The 18,772-nt window shown below is 43.1% G+C and overlaps 1 protein-coding gene across 3 annotated transcripts in view; it reads left to right on the top strand.

Annotated features, from left to right (window-relative positions):
- Positions 1-18,772, top strand: part of plxna3 (plexin A3) — an 85,580-nt gene that overhangs the window by 15,000 nt on the left and 51,808 nt on the right. For 2 of the 3 annotated variants that reach the window (XM_061787316.1, XM_061787306.1), the window contains exons 2-6: positions 3,957-4,338; positions 4,408-4,598; positions 6,241-6,788; positions 8,254-8,418; positions 11,730-11,912. In XM_061787316.1, the coding sequence (XP_061643300.1) occupies positions 4,031-4,338; positions 4,408-4,598; positions 6,241-6,788; positions 8,254-8,418; positions 11,730-11,912 (1,395 nt within the window). In that variant the 5' untranslated portion in view covers positions 3,957-4,030. Of the gene's footprint in view, positions 1-2,937; positions 4,339-4,407; positions 4,599-6,240; positions 6,789-8,253; positions 8,419-11,729; positions 11,913-18,772 lie in introns of those variants that run through there. The other variant, XM_061787297.1, reaches the window with a different exon arrangement.

The following is an 18,772-nucleotide window of genomic DNA, read 5'->3' as shown; positions in this document are numbered from 1 at the left end:
CGATAGAATTCTGTCTCTTTTTTATGCTCGTCAGTGCCGCCTTCCCAGCTAGCCTGCTGGATACTTAGCCTGCTGGCAACCTAACTACTGTCATCAACTTTCACGCTGTGTTTGATAAACTTTCTCCCATTCCATCTTTACGGTCCCCCCCCCCAGCGATGGCTTTTTCGGCTTCTCTTGTGGCACCGCCATGTAGTGCCTGGATCAGACTACAAGAGAAATTTGGTCTTTGACGATTGCACTGTGTCAGACTACTGCCATAATATCCTGCCGTATCTCGGGCAGACAGTGGCAACACTACACGACATGTAGTCCGATACCACCGGATACCGTCTTTTAGGATCATTGGGCTTTATCTTGTCAAATCAAACACTGTTGGAGAGGCGGAACCAGAAAACGTTTGACCGGTCAACTCGACCGGATACACTCGTTACCATGGCGACGACAACAACAATGCGCCGCACTAATGTATTGTGTCGGGGGAAAAAAAGAATAAAATGAGAAAAAAATGTGTGGTTGTCATCACCGGTGCTTGGGAGAGGACATTCATTCAAGGTTTGCTTTAGGTATGTTCACGACCTTTTAATACAATATGGCTTGCAAGCAGGCAACAAAACATTATGTAGCCTAGCAAGCTAGTGCTAGCACTAATGGTTGTACGTAAACATGCCGGCGTTCTGTCGAATCATCCTCTAAAGCTTCGGTAAACATTGGTTCGTGCGTGTGAGTAAATGTTGACAAGGGCAAGCACGGGAGGCGAGGCGCCGGTCACAATACACAATCCTATTGGGTAATGTCAAGGTGTGCTGTCAGAGAGTTGTCGTTGATATGTCACACTACACGGAAGATATCCCAAAAAAACAACATTTTAGACTTTACATTTTGGCATTGTAGGGCTAACGTAGAGCCAAATCATTCGTCCTGTATTATGTCACACAAGAGGTTTACGAATGAATCACCACTGATTCATTCGGAGCCCTACTTTTCACAATGTGTAAATACTGAAAGTGTTTCTCTTTGTCGAAACATGTCAACACAATCCTTAATAATTTCACATTTTAAATGTTGAACAATTCTGTGATTGGCTGGCAACCAGTTCAGGTTGTACTTCGCCTCTCGTCCAAAGTCAACTGGGATAGGCTACAGCACACGCGCTACCCTAGTGAGGATAAGCCGTTCAGAGAATGGATGGATGGATGTTGAACAATTTAACATGAAATAAGGCATCAACTACTTAAATGGAAGAGCAACATCACACCCCTTACAGCTCTCTTTGGAGGCATCATTTCCAACATGTGGATCAATGACTGCTTTTCCATAACATATAAATGGGCACCATGTCTTTGGCCTTGTTCAGCGCCAATGACTCACTGATTGCCTTCCAGCGGGCTCCTTTCTTGCCATATGCAAAACAATGTGAGAGCAGAATTAATAACAAAATAATCCAAAAACAATGTTATGAAGACAACTGTGACCAGTCTCGCATAAATTCACCCGTGACATTAATAAGAACAAGTGCTATAGAAAATGGATAGATTTAGTTAGCACACCAGTTTCAAAGGTTCTCATTAATTTCCTGGTGTGCAAATGACGATTTTAGGATTGTATTCTTCTCTGTAGAGGTCTCAAATGTTATTGGAACCCGCTTGGGCCACTCGCCCACTTTGGGAGTCACAGCCCCGAGATCTCCGATTACCACTAAGGCACCACCATTAACTTTACTTTCCACTTCTTCTTCCCTCCTTCAGTCCCAACTACAAAGGTTTTCCTGGCTCAAATTGAGGCAGAGGCGCTACTGTTCTTATCATTCACACACATGCGTATTCCACTTCCCCCCGCTGGCTCAGACAAACACTGTATTTACATGGATTCTATTGTATTTAAACATTTACTTTTTCTTAAATCATATCCATCCATTTTGTATAGGGCATAACCTAATTCGGGTCATATTAGGGATTAGGGTGAACTGGAGCCTATCCCAGTTGACTTTGGGCCAGGAGTGGGCGGAGTACACTCTGGACTGGTCGTGGGTCAGTGGCAGAGCACATACAGGCAAACAACGGACTCATAGTCAGTAGGGGTGCGACAGTACAGGTAACCCACAGTACTGTCCATACCTTGGTTTTTGGACCATGGTTTGGTACATTTTTTGTACGTTTTTTTTTTTGCATGAAGAGAGCAATTTTTTTATTTCAAGTTCACCATTATTTAAACAATAAACAAAACTCTTTCAAATGGTAAACAGCCTTTTATTCCTTGACTAATTGTATACTCTTGACAATACAATAGTATAAAATTTGTACAACAAATTAAAACATACAAAAATGTAAACACTACTTGTGTAACAGTCTGATTAAGCCTTGGTCGATTGGTCATGCTTGCACCCTACTCTGCAGGAGCAATCGGCCCACACTTAATCCAACTGTTACACTTGGTTTAGGAATGAAAACGTTGCTAAAATGTGAACTGAAGCATAATGTGGTTTAAGCATTTTCATTAAGCGGCCAAACCACACATCTTTGACCACAGAGTGAGTCTACAAATCTGTAACAATAAATGTTCCTACTGCAAGGGATATATTCTTGTGTTTTTCTTAAGTGGCAGCATTTTTCAATAGACACTTGTTTTTTCACTGCTGTTACCTTTTCGAGTTGCTCAAATGTCGTGTGTCCAGCCAACGTTTCATCAGGATACGAACGGAGAAGACGCTTGGTCATATTGCTTTTGTTTCCCTTAAAATATGAGAAATGTTTCACGCAATGCTTGCAGACTATAAAAAGATCTGTCAACAGTTTTCACTGCCTTGTTGGGAATTCGGTGCTTTTTCAAATTTTTGTCTCTCAAATCCTCCTCTTGTGCTAGTGGTTTTACATTTTACAGTGTCTGTGAGCTGCACTTCAAAGCTGGATACAGTTACAACTGTGAGTGGATGAACACACAACAGGCATAACACACATAAAGTGTCAATGGAAAGTGAATTGCAAACCGAAAACTATGGGCCATAAAGGCATATTGTCAGGACAGAACGTACTAAACATTACTCAGTCCATCCTGCCTTAATGACAAATGGGCAGAGCTAGGGTGTTGGGAAAAGCCAGGGGTACTCTGTGTTGCTAATTTAGCGACTTTGTTGCTATAGTTAGCAACTTTTCTGACCCCACTGCATTATTAGGAATCCCACTCGTGTGCTAGGCAGGCCACGTCCCGCTGCAACATGATTGGCTCCTGCATCGCGGCAAGGGCAGGCAAAGCAGATGGGATGGGATGACCATTCCAACTATGGATCACGTTTTATACAAAATAAAAACAAAGTAGTTTATTATAGTTAGGGTTGGTGTTAAAACAGTTTAGGATGGTTTAGGATTAGGGTGGGTTAGGATTAATGAGATTCATATTAGGGTTAGGGTTCGCCACACTTAAAGCACATACTTCTTTTCCCGTCTGGAAGCAGTAGGACGTGTTCTACCGGGATTCAGCAGCCAATAATTTTTCAGCGGCATGTGTTCTGCAGCCGGTAATATTGGAGCGGGGCGTGTCCTGCCTAGAACACGAGTGGGATTCCAAATAACGCAATCTCTGGACAATTTAAAAAAAAAGCAACTAGCAGCAAATCTATCACAGTTTTGTGGTGTTATCAGAGACTTGTGAAGACTCTGAGACACCTCCAGAGTACCAACTGTTCAGTTACTGCGCCTCAGTGTCAGATCAGGAATTTCTGCCATTTTGTGGAAGAGTATGTAATTGATCTGCCTGTCACTATATGTTTCTGATAGATCCTGATGAACAAAGATACAGATGAACAAAAACACATTATATGGAGTTAATAAATGATCATTTTCAGACCAATAAGGAGAAGTTGGATCATTTCTCTTGGCACACCTCATGATCTCTCATGGCATCAATCCCTGCTCTAAACTAAACGACGTCTAATGGTGGCTATCTTCTTTGTTTTGCAGTCATGACCTGCTGACACTCTTCATCCACCTGTGGACAACTCCTCCTTCCTTTCCCGTCTCGTCCGTCTCCCGCCATGTTTCCCTCTCCCATCCCCGTCCTCTCGCTCCTCCTGCTCTCCTGGCCCCTCCTCCTCCTCTGTGCTCCGGCAGAACGGCCTACCCCCCTGGTGGCAGCAGGTGACCGAGCGGCGTACCGGGTGTTTGACACATCCCTCACCCACCTGACCGTCCACAAGAGGACAGGCGAGGTTTTCGTCGGAGCCGTCAACCGAGTTCTCAAGCTGTCTGCCAATCTGACCGAGATGAGGAGTCACATGACCGGACCGGTGGAGGACAACGCCAAGTGTTACCCCCCACCCAGTGTCAGGGCCTGCGCTCACCGGTCTGTCTCACCCCAATTGCCAAAACTGTCTGTCCGTCTGTCTGTCTGATTACCTGTGTGTGTCCTCAGCCTGGACTCGTTGGACAACGTGAACAAGCTCCTGTTGGTGGACTACACTGGCAACAGGCTGGTGGCGTGCGGCTCCATCTGGCAGGGCGTCTGCCAGTTTCTCCGACTGGAGGACCTCTTCAAACTGGGGGAGCCTCACCACCGCAAAGAGCACTACTTGTCTGGTGCTAGAGAGGCTGACGGGATGGCAGGTAGGCGGGGCTTCTCACACTTCCTTCACACCAGCTGGTGTCAAAACGGCAACCGGGTTTTGAAGCCAGATCAGCGACGAGTGTCATGGCTCACTCAAAGGACGTGACAAAACAAGGGAGCTGACACACAGAAGTGAAGCTATTTTATTTAAATAGAGTTAGGTTTGACCAAGCTGCATGAAAGTATTATGATATAAGGAGTCGGGGCAGCACGGTGGACGAGTGGTTAGCACATCTCTCTTAAAGTTCTGAGTAGGGCTGCAACTAGCGATTATTTTAATAATCGATTAATTGAGATGTATCGGATCAAAAACTTTATTCCCATCCGTTTATTCAAAAACAGGACATTATGTCAAATTGGCAGTGCAGAAAAGTGCACAAACAAGTGGGTGCATGAACATCCCACAGCTATTAAAGTAATAAATTATGAATTAAAAAAGCACTAAATGTTGATGTCAAATAGCTTTACAGGAGGCCATGGACCAATACACAAAATCATACAAATGCTATAAAATATCTGCAGAATATATATATTTTTACATTAACGTGCACAAAAACAGATCAGGTTAACCTGCTCAAAACCAATCCTACCAGACTTAAAGTATCCATCCATCCATCCATTTTCTATGGCTTATCTGAGGTCGGGTCGCGGGGCACGGTCGAACGCCTTCTCCAAGTCCACAAAACACATGTAGACTGGTTGGGCGAACTCCCATGCACCCTCGAAGACCCTGCTGAGGGTGTAGAGCTGGTCTTACGTTCCACGGCCAGGACGAAAACCACACTGCTCCTCCTGAATCTGAGATTCGACTTCCCGACGGACCCTCCTCTCCAGCACCCCTGAATAGGACCTTACCAGGGAGGCTGAGACGTGTGATCCCCCTGTAGTTGGTCCCCCTTCTTAAAAAGGGCGACCACCACCCCAGTCTGCCAATCCAGAGGCACTGTCCCCGATGTCCACGGGATGTTGCAGAGGCGTATCAACCAGGACAGCCCCACAACATCCAGAGCCTATAGGAACTCTGGACAATTGTTGACAAACTCTGATGTTGGGGGTTTGAATTCAGACTCTGACCTTCCTGTGTGGAGTTTTCATGTCCTTTCACATTACAAAAACATGCATGTTAGGTTCATTGAAGACATTCATGAACATAAATTGTCCTTGGGTGGGAATGTGAGTATGAATGTCTGTTTGTCTATATGCGCCCAGCAATTGGTTGGTGGCTAGTCCGGGATGTATCCTGCCTCTTGAACGAAATCAGGTGGGAGAGGCTCAAGCAAACCCGTGAACTGAATGTATTTATTTTTATTTATTCATTTAGATCAGGCAACTGAGATTCTCATTTGCAATGCCAACCTGGCTGGAGACAGCAGAGTAAAACAAAGCAAAATAAAAGCAAATACAAATACTTTGTACATGCATACATACGTGGACAACAAACTACCATATGATATAGTTACATATATACGCAATACATAACATTGCCTGTACAGAATCACTCTCTTACTGTCTGTTGTCTGCGTGAGTGAAGAGAGGGCCAATTGACCACAATTAACCACAGACTACAGTTCACAGTGTCAGTTAAGATAGGCGTATGTGTTGGTCAGCTGGTGTTACCGTGGTAACCACAAACCTCTCCAGGTGTGGTTGTCGGCGAGGATGACTGGACCAATGACCCGAAGAGAAAGAAAACGACGAAGGGTGGCAGCCGGCTCTTCATCGGCGCCGCCATTGATGGAAAGTCTGAGTACTTCCCCACGCTGTCCAGCAGGAAGCTGGTGGCTGACGAGGAGAGCGTCAACATGTTCTCGCTGGTCTACCAGGACGAGTTTGTGTCGTCGCAGATCAAGATCCCGTCGGACACGCTGTCCCTCTACCCTGCCTTTGACATCTACTACGTCTACGGCTTCTCCAGCTGCACTTATGTCTACTTCCTGACGCTGCAGCTGGACACACAGCTGACGCAGATGGATGCCGGCGGAGAGAAGTTCTTCAGCTCCAAGATCGTCAGGATGTGCTCCAACGACACGGAGTTCTACTCGTACGTGGAATTCCCTCTAGGATGCACCAAGGACGGCGTGGAGTACCGACTGGTCCAGTCTGCCTACAAACAAAAACCGGGACGACACTTGGCTCAGGCGCTCGGCCTGTCGGAAGACGACGATGTCCTGTTTGTCATTTTCTCCCAGGTGACTTATTTTTGCGACTCTCAAAGTGTTATACGCGATGTCCCTCTAGTGGGACTCAGTGTGTCGTACGTGGTGAAGTTCTTAGCAATAAATGCTTGATACCATCACATCTCAAACGGCATCTTACATCCGAACAAACAACACCTAAGAACAAACCAATATTTTTTTTCATTTCGTTGTATTTAACTTTAAAGTACAATATATTTGCATTTGAAGGGGGATTTTGCAGTTTTAAAACCGCTAGCAAGATTTGAATGTAGCCTCACTTCACTAATCCCCGCCCTCGAGTTACTAATGAAAGCCGCGCCCCTCACTGACGTGCACGAGCGGAATTCTCAAACATGGCCTTTCATAATGGCATGTGATTAAGAACGTGTGTACTTTTGCTAAATAGTCACAAAGTGTGGTGTACAGCTTCAACAAAATAGCACCTAGCAATTCTAAGCAAGCATTAGTTCTGTAAACTTGCCAATGTTAGCCACGGCTGCTATGTTGAGCATTACTTATTCGTAATAGTGGTACTATAACACTCAATGCTATGGGTTTGAAGTTTTATTTTTTTGAGTATAAGATGAATTAAAAATCAAAAAGAGGTGATAAACCTACCTGTCGAGCAGAAATGTTGCAAATTTCGCGCCGCTTTTAAATCCTCAGCTTCCTGAGATCCTTTGCTCTGCTTCTGTTTGCTAGTCTTATGCCAAGTTGGTAGCAAACAAAGGATGGGCATTTTTTTTTTCTGGAGTTGTATCTTCCGCCATAGTTTCAGCAAAGCTCCTGAAGCCCAAGTTAACAGGTCAGCATAAGGCTGCGGTGGTGTGCCCGCTACGACAAAGCCGTGCTATGAGTGTGCCTGCGAATGCACAGCAAATGATTGACACTTTGTTTGTCAGACCTTTTGTCTCAGATTGGTGATTCTTCCTCGGGCGCAGTGGTTTCTTAAAAATCTAATTAGAGATACAAGATGAGGCCAGAAATGGATGATTTTTTTTTCACAGATCATTTTACTAATATACTACTGTTAGGTTTATACAGACAGTTTCAACAAATATGACAAAACGTAACTGAAATAAAACAACTGAAAACTCCCCTTTAATCTGCAAAAAAAATATTTTTTAAAACATTCATTTTGGTACAATTGTTATTTAAATTTTATGTGCAATACATTTTAAATGAATCATTTAAGTACAGTTTTTAATTTTCCTATATTTAAGTGCAGTGTTAATGTAATGTTAACTGTGCATAATGTTATAGTGGCTTACAGTAATAGTTGATATTATGTCTCTGTCTTGTTTTTGATGAACACTTAGCCCAACTTTGCTCCTGAATTTTAATGTTGGTAATGATAGTGGTACTTGGAGTCCTAAGTATTTTTTGAAGTGGATCTTGGTGTACGAAGTTTAAGAACCATTGACTCACTTGATTTTCTCGCACGTGTGTGTGTGTGTGTGTGTGTATGTGTGTTCAGGGTCAGAAAAACCGCTCAAACCCCCCCAGAGAGACGCTCCTGTGTCTGTTCACACTGCACGACATCAACCTGGCCATGAGAGAGAGGATACGCTCCTGCTACCGCGGGGAGGGCCGCCTCTCGTTGCCATGGTTACTTAACAAGGAGCTGCCCTGCATCCATACAGTGAGTTACATCCCATTTCAGCAAGCTACACCCCCTCACTCTTTGTATGTGTGTGTTACAGATGTGCACTTTTTTAAAGGAGACATGAAGCATATTTTTTCACAATTTAAGATTACAGATCTCCTTATAAAAGCTTGCTGACATTCTTGGGTGAAAATCAACTAGCAACCAATCTAGCCACTTTTTGTGGGGTCATTGGAGACTTGTGCATACCCGATTCCCCCAACCCCTAAAGTGAGTACGCCTAGACATATTAAATTTAACTTGTGGAGGCAGCACTTTATCACCACTAGGGTTGGGCATCGTTTGAATTTGAGCAATTCCGGTCCCATCCGAATATCCTTTCGGGTTCCCTGACGTCCAGCTATGCTCTCCCCAGCCCGTTGCTTGTGTCCAACAGCAGCGGCAAACAAAAGTGTTAACTATGTTAAAATAAATGACCAGTGGCCTAAGTGCAACACGTGGATTAAGATTAGATTGTGCTAAGGAGGGCGGCTCGGTGGACGACTGGTTAGAGCGTCTGCCTCACAGTTCTGAGGACCGGGGTTCAATCCCCGGCCACGCCTGTGTGGAGTTTGCATGTTCTCCCCTTGCCTGCGTGGGTTTTCTCCGGGCACTCCGGTTTACTCCCACATCCCAAAAACATGTATGGTAGGTTAATTGACAACTCTAAATTGCCCATAGGTGTGAATATGAGTCCGTATGGTTGTTTGTTTGTATGTGCCCTGCGATTAGCTGGCAACCAGTTCAGAGTGTACACCGCCTCCTGCCCGATGATAGCTGGGATGGGCTCCAGCACGCCCGCGACCCTAGTGAGGAGACGCGGCTCAGAAAAAGGATGGATGGATGGATTAAATTTAATCGTGATTTCAATTTTGGCTCCCTACTATCACAAAAACATTGTAATTGAAGAAAAATTATTAATGTGCCAAATGCCGCAGTGTGTGTTAGCATTGTTAAAACACCCTGCAGTCACCTGCGTTGCCTGCAGCAAGCGTGTGTAGGAATGGGAACGAGGCCGGTCATACGCGAGGGCAAGAAACGCAAACAAACGCCATGCCCCTTCAAATCAAATTCATGCAATCGCACATGCTTCCTCAAGTCTCCTCCACTTTGTGCAGTGTGCCGCCTGTCTGGTCTACAGTCTGCAGTGAGACTGTAGATTTGGCCACAAAGTCATTTATTATGTTTCTTATTATATTTATTTAAGAAAATATGTTAATCTTTATAATTACATAAGTGCATGAAACATGTAAGCATTTGTATAATGTTATTTTTTGAGGAGTTTAATTTACGTGATTTGTGGAGACTTTTATGTGACGTTCATTGCAAAACTACTGACGTTGGGCGATCGTTAAGTAAATCTGCCACCAGAAGTGGTGCAATTTTAAGTTTCAAAATAAGAGCGTAAATCTGAAGTGTTCTGTTTGAGGCTTGAATATTGCTGGCTTAACATCGTTTTGATAGAATAGAATAGAGAGAATAGAATAAAGTATAACATTGTAGAATAGAATACAATGCCTTTTATTGTCACTATACAAGAATTTGCTTTGTAGCGTGTACTTATTGATGCTATGTTATGTCCGCTTGCCTATTTGTACTCTGAGAAAACCACTCCCACACAACTAAAGATATGCACGAACAGACAGGAATTGTATTCAAGGAAAAAAACTAACGTAAAGGAGAAAAAGTCACACATTACTGCTGCCTCACAATTCTGAGGACCCGCGTTCAAATTCGTGTGTGGCGTTTGCATGTTCTCCCCGTGCTTGCGTGGGTTTTCTCCGAGTACTCCGGTTTCCTTCCATATCCCCAAAACATGCATGGTAGGTTGATTGAAGACTCTGAATTGCCCCTCGGTGTGAATGTGAGTGTGAATGGTTGTTTGTTTATATGTGCCCTGTGATTGGTTGGCAACCAGTTCAGGGTGTACCCCGCCTCTCACGCTGAGATAGGCTCCAGCACGCCCGCGACCCGAGTGAGGATAAGCTGTGTGGAAAATGAATGAATGAATGAAATGTATTATTAATGTGTGCAAATCGTGTGTTGCAAATGTTTTGCTAGTCGAATTTGGCGGGAACAAGTTTCGCTCTGACTAACCAGTCACAATGCTGATGCTAGTGTGGGTCACCTATCTGGCCCTGTGAGGCGAATTTCAAGACTAACTGGTTAAAGAAACAGACCCACGACTATTATAGTTTACGTTCTATGGGCCAGCACTACTGATTCTGAAGTTCCTGGTCAGATTACTTTGACATGGCAGCACATATTGGCTGAAAAGTGAGCAGACAAAAAAAAATGTAACATCCGCAAACACATCCTGGAAGCATAAATACTATTAAATGGAGTGACTAGAATGTTGGAAATAAATTAATACAATTTCATGGAACAAATATTCAAATCTAGGTTGGAGATCGTGAGCCTAATAGCATAAAAAAAAACAACAACTTCAACAAACAAAAAGAGTCCATTTGCCTCGACTCAACCTTTTCGAATTACCATGACCTGGGTGCCTGAGAATCTACACAGACATGAATAAAATAAAAAAATTTTAGCAAGCTCAATGGTATTTTTTTAATTGAAATATTAACAATAAGTTAATTATGCTATTACGCTAACAAAATGTAGGTCAAGTGCTTCTGAAAGTTTATGCCAACAGAAAAGGCCCTGATGCCCCACACTGTCTCAGACTCATATTTGGAAATAGTAGTAACAAAAGAGTGACTTGTTTGTTTAATTTAACAATTGCTGGGGAGGGGGGCACTCCAGAAACAAAACTATTTATATATAACACATTCAAAAATGTCGGCACAGTGAACGACTGGTTAGTACATCTGCCTCACATTTCTGGGGACTGGGGTTTGAATCCCCGCCTGTATGTGACAATAATAATAATAATAATAATAATAATAATAATAAAAGGCAGCACAAGAGATTCATATCCGGCTTTGCCTCTGTGGAGTTTGCATGTTCTCCCCGTGCCTGGGTGGGTTTTCTCCGGGCACTCCGGTTTCCTTCCACATCCTAAAAACATGCGTGGTAGGTTAATTGAAGACTCTAAATTGCCCGCAGGTGTGAATGTGAGTCCGAATGGGTCTTTGTTTCTATGTGCCCTGCGATTGGCTGGCGACCGGTTCAGGGTGTACCCCGCCTACCGCCCGAAGATAGCTGGGATAGGCTCCAGCAGCCCGCGACCCTAATGAGGATAAGCGGTAAAAGAAAATGGATGGACATTCAAAAATCACTTTTACATTTTATGTCACATTTAAAAGGCCATTGTGTGTGATGAAACTGTCGTTGTGTTTGGTCAGCCGAAGCAGATTGGAGACGACTTCTGTGGTCTGGTGCTGAATCAGCCGCTGGGGGGTCTGCGGGTCATTGAGGGGAGTCCATTGTTCGAAGACCGCACAGAGGGCATGGGTGCTGTGGCAGCGTATACGTATGGCGAGCACACTGTGGTTTTTGTGGGGACACGCAGCGGACAGTTGAAGAAGGTGAGCGCTTTTTTGGATTACAATTTTCATGCATTTGATGTATTGAACTCCAACCACACAATGGACTTGGGCTGGGCTATATAGCCTTAAAATAAAATCCCAAAAGGATAAAACATAAAAACATTACTTTTCCTTTTGGGATTTTTTTTTGTTCTTCATGTAATACCAAACAAGCTTTGAAACAGTTTTTTTTTTGGCATTAACTTGCATCAACTTCCACAGATCTTTACAGATAATGTAAAAATAAGTTTTTCACCTTTTATCCCTTTTTTTAAAACATCCTTAACAAATTAACATTTGAAATGTTCAACAAATTTAAAATTAGCCGTTAAACTGCATGGATGGAAGTGTAACACAGCAACCTCTCCAACTCTTTCATACTATTTTCTCATGTAGAGTTGTACTGGTGAGGCAAGGTGACCTCTGCTTAAAATTTGCGGCTTGGCAGCTTTTACAGGGGTGCCTTGAGACTTGCCTTGAGGGGCTTAGGAGTTTTTCCAGATCCGAACCGTTGTTTGGCCAATGTTCTTATTTTGACTTGTGAGCAAAACATTTAAACAGGAGCGCTGCATGGTGGAAGTGAAGTCTACTCAGCTCACTTGACAACAAGCAGCTTGGCAAAGTGAACAAATCTTCAAAAAAGTGGCTTCGTGGATTTGAACCCCGGTCCCCAGAACTGTGAGGCGGCTTTGCTAACCAGTCATCCACCGTGCCGGCATAAAATTACATGTGTATTTAAAAAAAAACAACAAAAAAAACAACGCCGCCTTCTGCTATCAAAACAATGCAAAACGGCATATACGGGGCTAATTAATAGCATCTTTTCGGTGATGTTATAATGCTTTAAGAGAGTGGTTCCCAACCGCCGGGCCATTTGGTACCGGTCTGCCCGCCATGCACGACCCCGCCACGTCGATGACTAGCATCCGATCCAAACCTGGCATCGGTCATCCACGCCACGCCAAAAATCCACAAGACTTGACTTTTCACACTGCACTTGACAAAGCGTCTGACACCCTCAACTTTCCCAATCATTGTGTGTGGGCTGAGGGGGCGTCAGCGCATTTTGATGTGACGCCGAGCATGTTATTTTGGTGGTCTTTGGTGGATTTGCACTGTAAGCAGCAAGGGGGAAATAGAGGAAGGCATAATAATTGTGGTGTCCCACTGTCCTGAACTTTGGGCCAATAGAAAACTTGAACACCTTGAAGCACTCTGAAATTAGTATGCCATAATCCCATGACATTTTTTTTTTCCTGCTGCGACACATCCTCCACCTTAATATAAGCAAAGTTAGGGCTTTTTGAGTGTGCATGTGTCAGCTCCTGTTTGCTGTCAATCAAATCAAATGCCCCCTCCCACCCCCCTCCCACACACACACACACCGTGATGTCAGGCCAGAGGGAGTTACGTAGTAGACAGTAATACAGTAAATATATTTGAGGGGCAGATAGTGATATGTCTTATACTCTACTGACAACTGATTGGCTCTGAGAGTGTGTGTGTGTTTGTGTGTGTGTGTGCGTGCAAAATCATTTCAAAACAAACAGCAAAGGGTAGAGAGGAGACACGCTGTGGTGACCACACGCATACACACATACATGCACACAAACACACATGCGCTTAGACGAACATACAGAAACAGATTCATTTTGTGTTTGCGAAGGACAACTGGGGATATATATTTCCTTTATTTCATATTTGCTTGATGTATAACACCAGTATTATGATGTGACTTTATCATAATCATGTGACTACATACACACATCCATCCTCATGACATACTCCTGTTGAAAGTTGTTGGTCGCTAACAAATGTTTACCCAGCAGTGTGTGTGAGTGTGTGGGCGTGCGTGTGTGTGCGTGTGTCTGTCTGTCTTTGGCAGCAGTAAAGGTCTCATAAAAACAAACTGTACACACACACACACACACATTCTTTTCATCTTCTTGGCTCATTCCATTGGTCGCTGTCCTTCTACAACAATTTTTATCCATAAACACAATCCATAAACATTGTCCCCAAGGACACACACATAGAAACACAGTCATATGTGTGTGTGGTCTAAACAGAAAACTAAGCATTTCATGGTTTGTGCGTATGTGTGTGTGTGTGCACGTGTGGTCAGTGGGCTGACACACCCAGTCTAAATGTGAACATGGGAGGAAACCCAGTGTGTGCCTGCCACACGCTAGTATTCCGGATGGCGTCACCGTGCTAGCTCCTAGCCTGGCAGCTCCATAGTGCTACCAAGGCATTGGAGCTAGCTGAGGATAGAAACAGACACAAAAAAGGAAGCATTCTTGTGTGTTTGAATTACGACATTCAAAAAAATGTGATAGAGGCTGACATGGTGCGCTAGTGGTTTGCACGTTAGCCTCGCAGTTCTGAGCTTCTGGGTTCAAATCTGGGCTCTTGCTTTTCTGTGTAGAGTTAGCATCGCAGCTTCATTGAAGATGAAGAAATTGTCCAAGTAGGAATGGGAGTGGGAATGCTTTATTGTCTATATGTGTCCTGACATTGGCTGGTCACCAGTCCCGGGTGAACCGTGCCTTCTACGCACAGTCAGCTGGGATAGGCTCCAGTTCGCTCGCTACCCTAATCAGGACAAGCGCTATATAAAATGGATAGATGGATGAATGGGAATGTTGTTGTCATGGAGATGATGGAAACTGGTATGTGTGTGTGTGTGAGTGTGTGTGTGTGAGTGTGTGTGTGTGTGTGTGTGTGCGTGCGTATGCGCTCGTGTGCGCATATGTATTTTTGACAGAAACTTCTTTGTCAGACATTTTCCTGTTCCCACTGTGTGTGTTTGTAACCGCGCGTGTCTCAGTAAGTGTCTAACTTAACGTTCCTAGAATTCCCTGCTGAAACACACATATACTCACACACAATCTGAGAAGGATGAATTATTATGCTGTTGCCATGGAGATGATGGAAGAATTAGGGGATGTGTCAGTGAAGACTCTTCACTTTGGATAATGTTCTGTCTCTCCATACGTTACCATGGTAATGATGACATGCTGGCTGTCAGATTGACTTTTTGCCACCTTCAACATGCCCCAAAACTCACTAATTTCTGCAGGTTGCAGGTGTATCCTGGCGAAAATATACATACTTTATGGGTCCCTAACACAACAGCCGGAAATGCACTTGGGAATAATAAGAAGAAGAAGAAGAAGAAGAATAATAGGCGGCACGGGGAGAACATGCAAACCAGTCGCACATCTGCCTCATAGTTCTGAGGACCCGGGTTCAAATCCGGCCTCACCTATGTGGAGTTTGCATGTTCTCCTCATGAGTCCGGTTTCGTCCCGCATCCCAAAAACATGCATGGTAGGTTAATTCAAGACTCTAAATTGCCCGTAGGTGCAAATGTGAGTGTGAATGGTTAGTTAAATGTACCCTGCGATTGGCTGGCGACCAGTTCAGGGTGTACCCCGCCTCTCGTCTGAAGATAGCTGGGATAGGCTCCAGCACGCCCGCGACCCTAGTGAGGATAAGCGGTACGGAAAATTAATGCATAAATGAATAATAATAATAGGGCGACACGGTGCCCGACTGGTTAGCACATCTACATCACAGTTCTGAGGAGCCGGGTTCAAATCCGGTCTCCCCTGTGTGGAATTTGCATGTTTTCCTCGTGCTTGCATGGGTTTTCTTTGGGTTTTCCCCGACATTCCAAAAACATGCATGGTAGGTTAATTTAATCACCCGAAGTCAGCTGAGATAGGCGACACCGCACCCGTAATCCTAGTGAGGCTAAGCAGTATAGAAAATCGATGGATGGATAATAATAATAATAATAATAACAAATAATAATAATAAATGTATTTTATGTTGCGCCTTTCATGAAACCCAAGGACACTTTGCATAAACAAAGACAATCACGACAAGGAGACTACAAAGACACAATTTAACAACAAACAACAACAACAGAGCAACCAAACTAGGTGCCGAACACTTGTGCCATTTGAGTGCAGATTTGAAACTGTCCAGTGTTGGTGCCTGCCAAAGAGAGTTCCACAGGGTAGGTGCTGCGACACTGATTCTGACTAACTCTCCGAAGGTTTGTCTGATGGCGGTAGGGAGGCAGTGAGTTCCTAAAGCTTTGGACTCCAGCGAACCACAGTGAGGGCCATTATCCACAAATGGCGAAAACATAGAACAGTGGTGAAAATAAAGAAAAAAGTTAAGCTACACATTGCAACTACATACATCTCTGAGGGGGCTGCCCTTGTTGCCCATATAGAAACTTCCATTGCATGGAAGTCATGTTAAACAAGATGTTGCAGATGACAGACAACTTGACAAAAGGTGTTGGGGCCATTAGAGATATAGTAGACTAAAGTGCTTCCTGCTTACTGAAAGAAGGTTTGAAGAAAACAAGCAAAAATTATGCATTGGTTGTGTGACTGGAGGGTGAAATGCAGTAGTTGGTGGTCTCGCTATTATCCATTGTGTGTGTGTGTGTGTGTGTGTGTGTGTGTTAGGGGGATGGGAACAGGGTAATAAGCTTAACAGTCCCCCCGCCCCTCATGTCACCCCTCATTGGCCTTCCTCCTCCTCGTCTTCCTCCCGCAGGCTCTGATGGCTCAATGAACAATGTGTAGTGTGTGAATGTCAGCAAAATGCACACGCAGACACACAGAATTCCTTGTTTATATCTATCCATGTTGTCCTAATGTGGTCATCAGTGACCAATGTGTTGTTTTTTAAATTGCTATAGACAAATTACAGACTTAGTATATGTATGTTATTTTATTTTAAAATGTGGATAAAAATGCATTTAAAACTCTGCAGTCTGTTGAATTTTGCATTAGCTCTCCCAGTAATGTGGATCGTTTATTTCTTTTCTTCTATCAAAGGTACACAATTACTCCATTTCTTTATGAAGTACAATACTTTAGAGTGCTATTTTCTTAATAGTATTATAAAACAAGTTACAAAATTATTTGTAGTGTTTTTTTGGGGCGCTGGAGCTGATTGACATTTTCATTCATTTCAGTGGTGAAAGATTATTGGAGTTATGTTATGTTACAGTATGTTTGCTACATTATATATTTTGAGTTACAAGCATGGTCATGGAATTAATTAAACTCCTAAATCAAGACACCACTGTATACTACTTCTACTCTTAAGTTTATTTAATCCAAAGGTTCTATATGACTATCTTTAAAAAAAAAAACCTTAAACATATTAAATCTACTTCCTGTAGAAAAATGTGATTTTGCTTTCATTGGATTTGCTTTTTGCTTACAAAAAATGTGCTTTTCCCCTTAAAATTTTTTTAAAAATATCTTCGACTTTCGAAGAAAAATAAAACTTTATCCTCATACTTTTGAATTTTTATCGAAGAGGTAATTAAATAATTAGAGGTGTTAATTGCAAATCTATCCATTTCACCACCTCCATGTTATACACATAAACACACCCACTCACACACACACAAAGTATTTCTCTCTCGAAAAGCAGCACCTTGAGGTCACACGTGTATGTATGACATCATCGTTGTCTTATGACGTATTTTACACACACACATACACAAACACATGTATTTAACTACAACAATGTATGATGTTATACACAAATGCACAAACAGACAGACAGACACACATGCACACACATGCACACACAGTTGGGATGGAACCCTTGGAGGAGGGGCATTCTCGTGACATCATAGGATGTAGACTGGAGGCCGCGCACACACACACACACACAGACACAGATTGTCTTAGGGTTAGGGGTTAAAGTTCAGGTGTCAGTGTGTTTAGGGTTTAAGTCACAGTCACAGGTTAAAGTTCACCTCTTCCTGAATCACTCCCTTCTTCTTCTTGCATGAGTGTAATGGGGGTTCGGGGTGGCAAGGGGGCATGAGTGTAATGGGGTGTTGTGGGAGGCATATCGGGTGGCGACTGCAGTGTCACGTCAGCTAGATTGTGGAATTTAAACATCATCATGTTCACTACCAGCCAAATTGTTGTGTGGATGTGTCTGTGTTTGTGTGTGTGCGTGTATGTATTTATATATAATATTCTTTTCATTTTTTTGCATGCATTTTTGTGTGTACATGTGTGTGCGTGTGTGCTTGTCTTGTGTGTGTGTGTGTGTGTGTGTGTGTATCTTTCTTGTCTGCTGCAGTGTCCTACTTTCAAGTCCCTCCTCTTTTTCTTCCATACTGTTCACTGTATGCGTGTTTGGGGGGGACTCATCAGCTCAAATTAATACCAAATGCACAACAAGCAGACAGCTCATTAATACACTGGCAAACTACACACACTTCTCTCCTGTAAGTTAACCCTTTCCTTCCTTACAGCACCCCCACCTGAAACATACACACACACCCTACATCCTCGTCAGTCTTGTTTTTTTGGGTCACAGTCAGACGAGGTAGACAGAGCTTCTGAGTGTGGAAGACAAGATTATGGTTAATTTTCCTGTACTGTGACATCATAATTATGGGAGTGTGTGATGCACATTCTGTACATAAATGATGGCAGTTACACATACAAGCACCTTATAGGACAACAAATAACACATTGCCTTTGACTGCATGACTATTCAAGAGAAAAAAAAAAGCTTTTGACGAAACTATACATGTAGATCAATAATAAAAATCAATAGCAGCTATGAACAATTTAAGATATTTTACAGTTAAAAATTATAAAGTGAATGAGAGTCCAAGTCCAACTTCCTCGCTGAGCAAAAAGAAGAAAAACATCAAATATATGTTTCACCTGGAGAGTTCCCATTTACGTCATTCACAATACAGTATGTAGAGTATGTACAGTATGTATCTATTTATACACACAGTACATACACATACAGTACTTAACCTACTTGGTTAACAACATCCTAATTTC

Source organism: Phyllopteryx taeniolatus, chromosome 1 (genome assembly GCF_024500385.1).
Source record: "Phyllopteryx taeniolatus isolate TA_2022b chromosome 1, UOR_Ptae_1.2, whole genome shotgun sequence".
Taxonomy (NCBI): domain Eukaryota; kingdom Metazoa; phylum Chordata; class Actinopteri; order Syngnathiformes; family Syngnathidae; genus Phyllopteryx; species Phyllopteryx taeniolatus.
The sequence above is the reverse complement of the archived record's forward strand: the minus strand, read 5'-3'. Positions and strand labels throughout refer to the sequence as shown.